Below are 11,973 nucleotides of genomic sequence, written 5' to 3'. Positions count from 1 at the left end.
CCATTCTGGCATCTGAAGAGAGGGGACAAAGGGTGATATCAACTTTTTACTAAATATGAAAGAAAAGGTACAAAAGTGGAAAGTTTCTGTGTATAGGAAGAAGCACCTCTTTATAAATGGGATCTACATTATGATCCACCATTCCCTCAGGAAACATAGCTTCAAGATCCGAAATATTGAAGTCAAATTTTCCGTCTATAGGAGAAACCTCAGGCCATATAGCCATCGAGTTCATCATCTCACAAAAGCCGTATTCAATACCAACCTGAAGAATACGGTAAAAAGTAACTAAAGGTCATTAGCTTCATGGCTATTGTGTCAAAACGTCTTTGGTTCAAGTGACCGCTTGGACAAAACTAATATTATATGTTACGGTTTAGAGACTACGGGTTGCGGCCCGAACCTCCTAGTATTCAAAATAAAAAACATCTCAGCTGAGTTTAAGCAATAAGCAGATGGTCTGACCTTGACTAGCTTTGATAGGTCTTTGGGGGCGGAGAGAGCTGCCACGACCTCGGAAGCTGTATGCACACAACGGAAGAAAGGTGAGACGAAGACGCGGTGAATAGGAGACCCGGTCTGAGATCGGATCCTTTGACCGGTTTGAAACGCTCGAACCAAGCCGTTTTGAGACACAGGCGGATCCCAAGGTCTTGCAGCTGTTGCTGCCCAATGTCGGTTGAAGTTGTCGAGTCTGTCTCCGTGACGCATCACAAAGACGTTCTGGTAGCTATCCATTCTTTTTCTGTGCTTGGTCTTTGCTAGTAGATATGGGAGGTCCGATTTATATAATATGGAACGAGCTTTTGAATTTTAGTTTTTGGATAATGATTTTTGATTGCTTTTGCAGCAAAGTTTTCAAGGAAAGTCTCTTGAAAAAAAATACAATTTTTTTTTTTTGATCAACCAACTATTTCATTAAGAAAGCATAAGCAGAAGCTAAGAGTTCAAAGAGTACAGAGCAGATTTTGCCAAAGCATCTGCAGCAGAGTTCAAGCTCCTAGGTACATGAGCAAAAGAAATAGCCGTAAAAGATAGGGATAGATTCCCGATATCCAAGTTGATTCCGTACAGCTCCACCGGATGTTGTTTCGAGGATAGTGCTTTGATAAGCACCTGGTTATCTGACTTAAGGCAGATATTGGTGAGATGAAGAGCCTTGGCCTGTAACAGGGCTTCCCGTACAGCTAGTGCCTCGGCCATCAGTGGTGACGCCACAAAACGCTCCGTCGAAGTGTCCTGCCTTGTCTCTTCCAGGCGTGGGTTGTGAAGGACCCAACTGTTAGAAATTAAATAACATAGTGAAGAACAAGAGAGAGAGAAAGAGAGAGAGAGTAAAGAAGGATAATCTTATTCACTTGATTGATTTGCTTATGAGAACATCTCATATATATAGTGGTTACAAGTATGGTAAATGGTAGATGAGATATGATAAACTAATAATCCATTGTTTTGAGACCTTAACCCACCATGCATGCTTGTCCCTTGTAGTGGCATCTCCATTGTCTTGAGACCTTAACCAACCATGCATGTTTATCCCTTGTAGTGGTATCTCCATTGTCTTGAGACCTTAACCCACCATCTTGTTTCTTATTGCTTCATTTTTACACCAACTACATCCTGCAGTTTTGTCCTCGAGTCTCCACGCCGCATCCGTATACAGAGTATTAAGGCCAGTCGATGTATTGTTCTGTGTCCTGGTGCCATTGATGTCCAGTGAATGCGGTGATTGTTGCCATCAATTAATATTCGGTTTTATAAACATGTTACAAAGAAACGGCCACCAGATTAAAGTGAGTGGTCGGAATTTTTTTTCATTCAAAAAATGAAAGTCTCTTGGAAATGGAACGTTACTTCCACCATAGGAAACTACTAGGAATTGATCCATTACATTACATACACAAGAAGTTAATAATATTTTGTTTTATCCAGTCATTGAAATTACTACGAATTTTAACAACACACTGTTAGAGCATGTCTAAGAAACCCAATACCGATTAAATTACCGGCTTTTATCGTGGAAAGAGTACTACCGTCTAATGGTCGGCAAGTGGAGGTGATGAACTGAGTGACGAAAGCAACGGTCCTCACAAAAAATTTAAACCGTTACAGTCCGTTTTATATTCTGTATATACTCGATCCGAGTTTGAACTTTGAACTTCCAAGAGGGACATTATCAATAATTTTTGTAGAAATGCTATATGACCCAATTGGATCTAATCTTTTTGCTCAAATTATTCACGGAAATAAAAATTTAAAATGATAAAGAGTAAAAAGGAAATAGATAAATGTTCAAGTAGTAGTAAAATAAACAAGCTATGGTGATTATTCTCATTTTATTTTCCACCATCGAAATTGGTCAACCAATGAAAATTGAAAGAAACTACCGACTAAAGTAATTACAAAGGGTCAACAAGAAGAAGTGCATAAACAGAAGAAAAACCCCTAAAGTCGTATCATCACATCAGTGGCAGCAAGCAAATAAAACGTACGGTCGGATCTGAGCTAGTATATGATTCATATTTCTGCAGCCAGTTAGGACCCAATCTGAAGCTAAAGTTCGATTCAGTGCTTTGAAACGTCGAGACAGTATTATTACACACGCCCCAAAAAAAAATGAAGCTAAAGGCTTGAAGAAGCGAGTCAATTACATCTCTGCATCATTACAACACAGAGTGTGGACATGAAGGTGAAGGTTTTTTTTAATATACAAAGTGTGACTCCGTTTATCAAGTTTTAAGCCTCGTAATCACATCCCACATCGCCCAAGGAAGCAAATACAAATAGTATTGAATCACTACTTTTTAAGTGGCTGCAAGTTCTCTGCTGAGGAGGAGAAGAGGGTGATTGATTTGCAGTCTCAGTTTGGTAACAAATGGGCGAGGATCGCCACGTATCTACCGGGAAGAACTGATAACGATGTGAAGAACTTCTGGAGTATGTTGGGATTTTACGGTCCCAACAATTGGTATCAGAATGGTTTGACGAGAAATCTGCAAAATGAGAGATGTCAATCCAAATCCCACATTGGAAGTTTAAACAAGGAGTGTCTAATACATAAAGAGATGTCCAACTCTAATTAGCACGAGGCCTTTCGTGAAGGAGCCCAAAAGTAAATCCATGCGGGCCAGTCTTTTAGGTCCAAAGTTGACAATATCGTACTAATAAGACAATAAAGAGTTGGACATGGGCTCACACAATTCCAACAATTAGTATCAGAACGGTTGACGAGAAATCTGAAAGAAGACCAAAAGATCCTTCGAATAGGAATGAGACCCTTCGAAGTGGAAAGAGTAGTTCGGCAGAGATTAGTCAGAAAATCCTAGAATTGTGGGTAGAGCATCCTCTCAAAGCAACTCAAAGTAACCTTGGATTCTCCATAACTCCTCGGATGCATCTGAGTTCTAGTTGCTTCAATCCAAAACCTAACAAGGACAAAAACGTCAAACCAATCCAGTCTCAGAGTTTAAGTCTTGTTGAAGAAGAGACTAGAGCTTCTTCTTCTTCTTCCACTTCCAAGATTCTTCCCGATTCTTCCCTACTCATCATCAACATCAGATCAAGTTGATGATGAAGCCTTGATCAGGTCGCCGGAACTAGGTATTAAGTTAGAGAATCATCAGCCTTTTACCTTTGGGACTGTTCTCGACGACCCTTTTTTCTACGATATACTTGGACCGGCTGATTCTTCTGAGCCCTTGTTTGGCCTTCCTCAGCCGTTTTTTGAGCCCTCTCCGGCTCCGAGAAGGTTCAGACACGTTTCGAAAGATGATGAAGAATCTGATGTTTTCTTACACGATTTCCCTGCTGACATGTTTGATCAAGTTGATGACCAAACTAGGAGTTCTTAGATTGTGTGCGTCAAGGTTGTTGTTGTTGTGGTTGGTTCTTGTTTTCTATTAGACTGTTTCCTTTTGTGTGTTTTTAGGTCTAATCTGACTCGGACTTTAAATAGCTTTGTTTGTTCAGCAAGCACACAATCTAACTACATTATTATGTAATGACAACTCTTGTTTGTCTCTGTTTAATATGAAAGTTAAGTTTTTTGTGTGGCATAAAAAATGTCAAACCTTATTAAATTGAATGATAACATTGAGCCATGATTCATAGTTCATACAAAAGCAATTCAAATACAAATAGAAGTAATTTTTTTTTGTGGGCAACAAATAGAAGTAATAAATGTTAAAAAAAAATACAAATTAAAGTACAGAAACAGAGGAACTGATGAACATTGGCTAAAACGGTGTTGGGATAGTGACAGGATCATGACTAAACCTGATTCCAGATTGAGCAACCTCATACTCCCCAGTTTCAACAACAGACCCATCTTTACTTGAGACCTCTCTTCTTAATTCAACATAAGCACAATAGTCTACTTCAAGGACGGTTGTATCTTTATAGAAGGTCGAAAATGTTGTTAGCAATCCTTCCCCTAAATAATTTCATCAAAGAGGCTTAGAGTGAGAAAACAAGTGGGTGAGAGAACACAAAGTAAAAAAAGAGTCAGGAACTTGATTACCGTGGGTGATTAAGATCAAGTTCTCTGTAGGATACTTATCGGCAAGAGTCTTTACAACTTTAACATATCTTTCTCTGCATTTTTCGGGGGACTCCTCCCATTTTGGTACCTGAACAGAAGTAACAAAAGGGTTATATCAACTTTATATATAGAATTAGAAAGGTAGAAAAGTCAAAACTTGGAAAGTTTCTATTTATAGGAAGCAAGCACCTCTTTATAAATAGGATCCACATTATGATCCACCATTCCTTCAGGAAACATAGATTCAAGATCCGAGATATCGAAGTCAAATTTTCCATCTTTAGGAGAAACCACAGACCATATAGCCACCGAGTTCATCATCTCACACAAGCCGTATTCAATAGCAACCTGTAGAAACACTATAAGAAGCAAGCATAACAAAAGATCTCAGCTGACTTTACCTTGAGCTTTGTTTTATTAATGGAAGACATGGCGTTGGGGAGGGAGGAGAGAGCTGCCACCACCTGGGAAGCTGTCTGAATACATCTGAGGAAAGGAGAGACGAAGATGCGGTGAATGGGATACCCGGTTTGACTTCCGATCCTTTGACCGGTTTGAAACGCTCGAACCATGCCGTCTTTAAAGAGAGGAGGATCCCAAGGTCTGGCAGCCTTTGCTGCCCAATCTGGGTCGAAGTTGTCGAGTCGGTGTCCGTGACGCATCACATAGACGTGTTGGTATCTATCCATTGTTAGATTTGCTAGTAAGATATGGGAGGTCTTATTTATATATATGCAACGAGATTTTGATTTTTGTTTTTGTTTTTGAGTCTTGACTTTTGATTTTCTTTGCATCAAAGTTTTCAAGGAAAGTCTCTTGTAGTTGGCTCGTTATTCTCACAAAAGAAAACTGCGAGGAATTGATCCATAACTTACAGAGAAAGTTATTAGTATTTCGTGTTTATCAGAGTCACTGAAACTACTACGAAGTTTACATGTATATTAATCTAACACTATTAGAAACCACCAAGCATGAACTGGATTAATCGTGGAAAGAGTACTTCCGTGTAATGACGGCTAATTGGGATATATTGTATTATAAAAATATCATAAAGGGACACGACAAAGCAAGTGGAGTTGATGAAATATGAGTGACGAATGCAAGGCTTTATGGTCCTCACAACGCAGGGTTATAACTTAAGATATTTTAACTGTTAAAGTCTATATTATTTTATTTATTTACTCATACGAGTTTGAACTTTGATCTTCCAAGAGGGACACGACATAATCAACTCTTTTTTATAGAAATGCAATATATATAGCCCAATTGTTACTATCTTTTTGCTCAAATTATTCATGGAAAATAGATAAATTAAAATGATAAGAACAAAAAGTGAAAAGATAAATGATCAAGTAGTAATAAAAGAAACAACCTATGCTGATTATTCTCATTTTATTTTCCACCATCGAAATTGGTCAACCAATGAAAATTTGAAAGAAAAAAAACAAGAGTATACTACTACCGACTAAACTAATTACAAAGGGTCAACAAGAAGAAGTGCATAAACAGAAGAAAACCCCCTAAAGTCGTATCATCACATCAGTGGCAGCAAGCATATGATTCATATTTCTGCAGCTAGTTAGGACCCAGTCTGAAGCTAAAGTTCGATTCAGTGCTTTGAAACCTCCGAGACAGTATTACACACGCCCAGAAAAAATGAAGCTAAGGCTTGAAGAAGCGAGTCAATTACATCTCTGCATCATTAACACAGAGTGAGGACATGAAGGTGAGGTTGTTTGTTTATATACAAACTGACTCCGTTTATTAAGTTTAAGCTCACTACTGCAACTTCAGACCATTACACTCTAATTCTGTAGAACTCAGTAAGATAATACAGTATGGAATCTAAGACACCAAATGTAAGTAACCACATCCCACATCGTCCAAGGAAGCAAATACAAACAATATTAAATCGCTACTTTTTTTAATACCTTCATCCGTGGAAAAAGCTTATTCAATGCCCCTATCAGGTTTCAGTGGAAGCCAATCAAACAAGACTAACTTCACATGAACCCTACAAGATTCAGAAAAGACTAAAAACTTTCCCCATTTACATACAACAACTTACAGAAAAAAGATACATAGGGAAATCAAAAGACATCCAAATCGGATTCATCAAAAGGTTATATACCTCTTTCAAGCATGTTCCGAGACCTTGTAAGCGTCTGCAGAAACGTTACCCATCCACAAACCTGGAAAAAGAACCTGAAAACAAAAAAAAAAACATACAAAATCGTTAGCTAAAGGTTGTGAACTGTACAAAACAAGAGTGAGACTATTACATCGAGCTGCTTCTGCACGTTTTTGGCTCTCTTCTTTGGTCTTCTGCTAGGTTTTGATCCGGTCAACGAGTAGATATCCTCATCTATCTCCAACTTTGATAGCGAGATCGATAACCTCGGTTTCTTCTCCTTCCTCTCCGTCGTTGTCGCAATCTTAGCATCCACACCGTTCCTGGATCGAATAGCCTCTGTTCTAACCGTTCCCTGAGTTTTGTTCTCCGCCAATACTGTTCCACTTCCACCACAGCTTCCTCCGATTGAACGCTTCTTCGTCGGTGGTTTCCTCGGTCTTAGATTCCAAGTCTTAGGACCAAACTCATCTCCTTCCTGACCACCACCACCACCATCGGAGATCCGTTCACCGATAGATACATCAGCATCAACCACCGGCTCAGCTGATTCATCAGTCTCATGAACATCAGCGACGACGGTGGCGGCGGAGACTGCGGTGGTGGCGACATCAGCTGTTTCTTCGTTGTTCTTCGTGCGGATCCGGATAAAGATCTTCGATCTACCGTCCGCCGCCGTTGACTTCGTCCCGGATCGATCTGCGGCGGATTCACTGACAACATCCTTCTTCTTCTGCTTCTCCGGTTTCAATTCAAAAGATGAAGAGCCAGATGCTTCGTTCACCTCCTCAGTCCCTTTGCCATGATTAGTAGCTTCACGGAGTGGAGATCTGCCGGATGGTTTCCGGAGCCGATGTGTATTGGCGTGATTCATAGCCCACCTGAGATCAGAAAGCGGGAAGTTATGAAGCGGATGAGATTTCACAGGCGAGGAAGACGCCGCTGCAATCTGTTGCATTCTAGAGCTCTCGCTCACGTTCACAACCGTCGGCTGCTGCTGAGATTGCTGCTGTTGCGGCGGCGGCGGCGGCGCGTCAGAGCCGTGGACCGGCGGAGTAAACGCTATGGATTGACGGAACATCTGATCGAAACCCTAATGAAGGAAGAGAAAGAAAGAGAGAGAGAGAGCTCAAAAACAAATGTGAAGAGAGAGAGAAAAACAGAACATGAAGAGCGTCAGTTATGTTACTGCTAACTCTCCATGCCAAAGTGCTAACAAAAAAGGTAAAGAAAGAAATTAAATGACGCTTTTACCCTTCATAGATCGTCGGATTTACAGCCGCTGCCCCACTTAGCACAAGGGTTCCAAACGTAAGACGCACGTGACTGGCACGCACACGGTTGCTTGCTCTGCAAGGCTGCTTTAAAAACGGAACTTAGTCAAACTATCCTGACGTAAATAACAAAGAAGCTCGATTAGTTAGCACTATCACACGTGCAATTTGGTCCCACGTTTTGCATCAGAGTCATTGACACTACTCGCTCGATACGTACCTTGTGACACGTGCAGGATGCATCATGCTGACGAGAAGCTAGCAACATTGTACAATGTCTCCAAAGCTATAAGTTATCTGAGAAGAAAACGTACAAAGGCGTAATCTTTCACTTTCTGTTTCCGAGTGGTACATATAAGTCACTTATGCCAAACAAACAAACAATTAAATCTGCAATCTCCACTCACAATTGTTGTTACCATGTGGAGGATCCATAACCTCATACGAGGAGACTGCTCGATCTGTTGCAAGATCCAGATGAGTCTTTTGACAAGTTAGGATACAGTGGTTCTGTCTTTTCTGTAAGAGAAACGTTCGAAATAGTGTTTGGGGATTGCTGGATGAATCCCATATAAACGAGCTATGAACGCCTTTTCGCTGGTGGCTACAATGCTTGCGATCGAATAGTTTTTCTCGCTTAGCCCTTTCTCCACAAGCCATTTATGGAACCTAAACCTTGGACTTATTCTGTTCTCCAGGTCGAAACAGAGATAGGCTGGATAAACCTCAAGATACTCCAAAGAATCTCCCATTTCCTCACACAGGAACCTTATCTTCTCTTGTATGCTATGTGGTTTCTGGTTCAAACTCTTCGGTGATGATCTTATCAACATACATGCCTTTGAGAAATCGATGCCACTGTCTAGTAGGATTTGGAACCTTTCCTGTATTTCCACGGCGGTACCGTGGACGTGTTGTAGTGTCTTCATGGTCAAACCGTTTTCGGCAAAACCTATTTGATGAAGGAAATCAAGTTTTTGAAAACTGTGTGTTTTACACCTTAAGTTTTGAATTTCCTCCAAGCCTCGTTGATATTCTCTGTCTATATCTTCGTCGGGTTTCATCAACGAATAGCTAGAGAGTAATTGATAAGTCCCGTTCTTCAACTTATCGAAGATCCTTTCATGTATAGCTAATGCTCTAACCACAAGAGGCAGGTTCTTCATCTTGTTTCTACCAAAAACGTGAGGGTGCTTCAGAGAAAGAGCATCCACTTCGTCCTCACTCAATCCAAAATGCTTAAGCACTCCTTTAACTGAGATCACAGGCTTCTCTAAATCAAAACTCATAACATCAGGATTTCGTAGAATCAAAAGAGCAGCTTCCTCTTTCCCAATACCAAATCTACAAAAATAATCAGTCTTGTTCACAAGAGCTTCTTCTGAACATTCCATAAACAATGATCTGTTTCTACCCATCAACTCCCACATCTCCTCACTCTCAAACCCCAAATCGTAAAACACCCTAACTTTCCTACCAAAGGCATACCAAGACTCCACATTCTCTTCAACAACATCCTCTGAACCAAACTCCTCAAACAACCTCTTCACCTTCACAAACAAACAACCAATCTCAACACCACCACACAGTACACTCGGAAACGCTAAACAAACACCCGCCACCGCCACAGTACTAAACCCCACACCACTCAACCTACCCAGCACCGAACCAATCTCATCCCCACTCCGCAAAAAAACAGACCTTTCCTCTCTATACAACCTCCCAAGCTTGTTCCAAGGAAACCCAAACCCAGACAACGCACACGCCGCCTCCAACACTCTTGGATCCTCGGAGAAGAAGAACTTCTTCTCAGGCAAATACTCCCCAACCTCCCCGAGATCAATGCCGATGCTCTCGAAGAAAAACTCGAACTCGTTGATGGGATGGTACCTGAGATGCCTCCGGATCGATTTGGGGAAGGTGGCGACGGAGAAGTCGAGGTTGAGGATGAGGTTGCGGATCGAGGAGGAGGCGTTCGTGGCGATGTGCTCGGCGTGGGAGTAGGAGAGGGACCTCGTGGTGTGGAGGTAGTCCGTGACGGCTTTTTGAGCTTCTCCGATGGCTAGGGATTTGTATATCGACGGGACTCTTCTGCGTTTCGCCGCTGTTGTGAGATTACGAGAGATCAGTGCGGATTTGAATCTGACTATGATGAACATTGTTGATTTGGGGGATTAGGGTTTTTCTTTCACCGGTGGCGTTGCCTTTCTCTCTCCCCCGTCTAATGTCTGTACCAATGATCGGAGAACCCTCGCAGCTTAGAGAAAATTACTCTTTTGCCATTCGGAGAGGAAGACATTAAACCGGGAAAAATGTGCCGGTTAAGTTCACAACGATTCGCCGTTAAATTCGGTTATCGATTGGCTTTTTTTATGTACGAGATTAAATGATTAGTGTCATTTTTGTTTGAATGAAGGAGATAGTTTTCATTAATATATGTCCTTAGCTCTCTGCGAAGAGTGTATTATTTAGAGTGTCATTCATTCTGAATAGTTATGTGGTATGAATGAAGTAATAGTGTCCATTGATATTGGTATTGGTTATGTTGGAGTTGAATCTTTGTCCAGGACATGTGGCTGTGGGAAATTATTGGACTACAAACGTTTGGATTGAGTTTTCATTTTGTGTGTTAGCTAGCTTGAAATGACTATAAAATGCAGGTGTCAGGCGAAGCAACGAGTGTTCATGAGACCATAGAGAAATCCATACGCATTCGTCTTAAGTGTTTTATTTAAGAGACACATTATCGATTAGCAATTTCTCTACACGAGCCTTGTTCTTAACTGATCTCAGGTCAAGCAGGTAACACTTGCAAAGCAAAGGCTGTGTGTATTGGGATTTGTTTTTAAGGAACATAGATCGGTTGGGATTTGTTTTTACATCCAGCCTGATGTTTTTAGCGAATTTGCATCTATGATCTTGTATTGGTAAATCTAGAAACTCAACTTGGTTTTCTTTCTTGAGAATATGAGTTTCAACCTCAGACGGCAAGTAGTTTTAGTTGTATGTGTTCTCCCGTCGAGAGCCACTTTGAAAGTCGTAAACGGCCTGAAGTTTACTAATATCCAATTGGTTTGCTTACTTCGAGAGGCATTGTGCATGTACTTTTAAACTGGGCCGATAAAAGGCTCGTATAACATTGCTTTTGCTCTTTACTTTAATCGAAGAGATTTTATTTGATGAAATCTTAGTGGCCACGAGTGTAAACAAGCTCTTTTCTGTATCCTTTTATTTACTCAATCAAACCCAAAAAGAAACATTTGTATTGTCAAAGAGGAAACTTTACCTTAAAGCGGATAGAGACGATGTCACGTGCGAGGCACGTTGAATACAACACACAAACCCATGATTGAGGCTTTGATAAGCTCATGAGTGAATGATGGGTGGCCCCAAGGGTTAAATCGTAATTTCGTGAGAGTTAGCTAACAAAGCAAATCGCATCAAATGATTAGGAAAGAAATTGAGTGTTCGGTGAGAGAGGGACAATGCAACACGCGCATGGGGGTAAGAAAGTAGGGCCACGTGTCTTTTTCCTTTTCTCAGGGATGCCACGTGGATGCTATGTCATGTGACTGCCCACGTGATTACTCTGACATATTTTTATTAAAATTTTGGAGTTTTGATAAATCTTTTTCGGATTCTCCGCTTTAACCCATGCTCTTCTACCATCTTCCTCACGTGGCTATCACTCGTTCCTGTCCCATGCAACTGCATGTATTTAATTAGTATTTATTGAATCGAATTAATCAGAATAACAGATACTTGAATAATACTCGTACAAAATCTTAAAAGCTAAGGTTTCCCATCGATCCTTTATAATTATAAGCGAACGACTTTCCTCCAAACGACAATCTTTATGCCATGCGTTCATTTGTGATGATATTTCAGACTTAGGTTCGCATGACATCTTAACGAAATTAAATACATATCGATTTTTTGTTTTGGTATACTTAATGAGTGTTGAACAATATTATATTGGGAAACTTAATCAAGAGTATATATGTTGTTGGTACGTAGGCCAATATAAA

The 11,973-nt window shown here is 40.6% G+C and overlaps 2 protein-coding genes and 1 pseudogene across 5 annotated transcripts; all 3 read right to left on the bottom strand.

Moving 5' to 3' along the window:
• LOC106311757 overlaps positions 1-5,682 on the bottom strand; it is a 12,532-nt pseudogene extending 6,850 nt beyond the window's left edge.
• A 214-nt stretch (positions 5,683-5,896) lies between these two features.
• On the bottom strand, positions 5,897-8,018 carry LOC106311758. 4 transcript variants are annotated; one of them, XR_001264093.1, is made up of 5 exons: positions 7,926-8,018; positions 6,823-7,764; positions 6,672-6,745; positions 6,472-6,554; positions 5,900-6,234 (listed from the first exon to the last, which is right to left on the bottom strand). XR_001264093.1 is itself a non-coding variant. In XM_013749030.1 (4 exons), exons 2-3 carry the CDS (start codon positions 7,750-7,752, stop codon positions 6,677-6,679), a joined length of 999 nt encoding a protein of 332 aa, XP_013604484.1. In that variant the 5' UTR covers positions 7,753-7,764; positions 7,926-8,018; the 3' UTR covers positions 5,897-6,234; positions 6,672-6,676. The 4 variants fall into 4 exon arrangements, 1 of the variants encoding a protein (XP_013604484.1); XM_013749030.1 differs by lacking the exon at positions 6,472-6,554 and having other exon boundaries at positions 5,897-6,234; XR_001264090.1 differs by having other exon boundaries at positions 6,472-6,745.
• On the bottom strand, positions 7,948-10,196 carry LOC106311756. Its single transcript, XM_013749029.1, has 4 exons — positions 8,365-10,196; positions 8,264-8,280; positions 8,166-8,231; positions 7,948-8,029 (listed from the first exon to the last, which is right to left on the bottom strand). Exon 1 carries the CDS (start codon positions 10,102-10,104, stop codon positions 8,440-8,442), a length of 1,665 nt encoding a protein of 554 aa, XP_013604483.1. The 5' UTR covers positions 10,105-10,196; the 3' UTR covers positions 7,948-8,029; positions 8,166-8,231; positions 8,264-8,280; positions 8,365-8,439.
• Between the last annotated feature and the right edge of the window lie 1,777 nt (positions 10,197-11,973).

The sequence above is a fragment of the Brassica oleracea genome, chromosome C8 (assembly GCF_000695525.1).
Source record: "Brassica oleracea var. oleracea cultivar TO1000 chromosome C8, BOL, whole genome shotgun sequence".
Lineage (NCBI taxonomy): Eukaryota > Viridiplantae > Streptophyta > Magnoliopsida > Brassicales > Brassicaceae > Brassica > Brassica oleracea.
Note: the sequence above shows the minus strand (reverse complement) of the source record. Positions and strands in the feature narration are given on the sequence as shown.

Excerpts from the sequence above, each read along its gene's own strand:
- LOC106311758 (XM_013749030.1), bottom strand. The coding sequence starts at position 7,752 with ATGTTCCGTCAATCCATAGCGTTTACTCCGCCGGTCCACGGCTCTGAC. Across the intron at positions 6,746-6,822 it reads ACGTGCAGAAGCAGCTCGAT|GTTCTTTTTCCAGGTTTGTG; the intron begins GTAATAGTCTCA and ends TTTTGTTTTCAG.
- LOC106311756 (XM_013749029.1), bottom strand. The coding sequence starts at position 10,104 with ATGTTCATCATAGTCAGATTCAAATCCGCACTGATCTCTCGTAATCTC.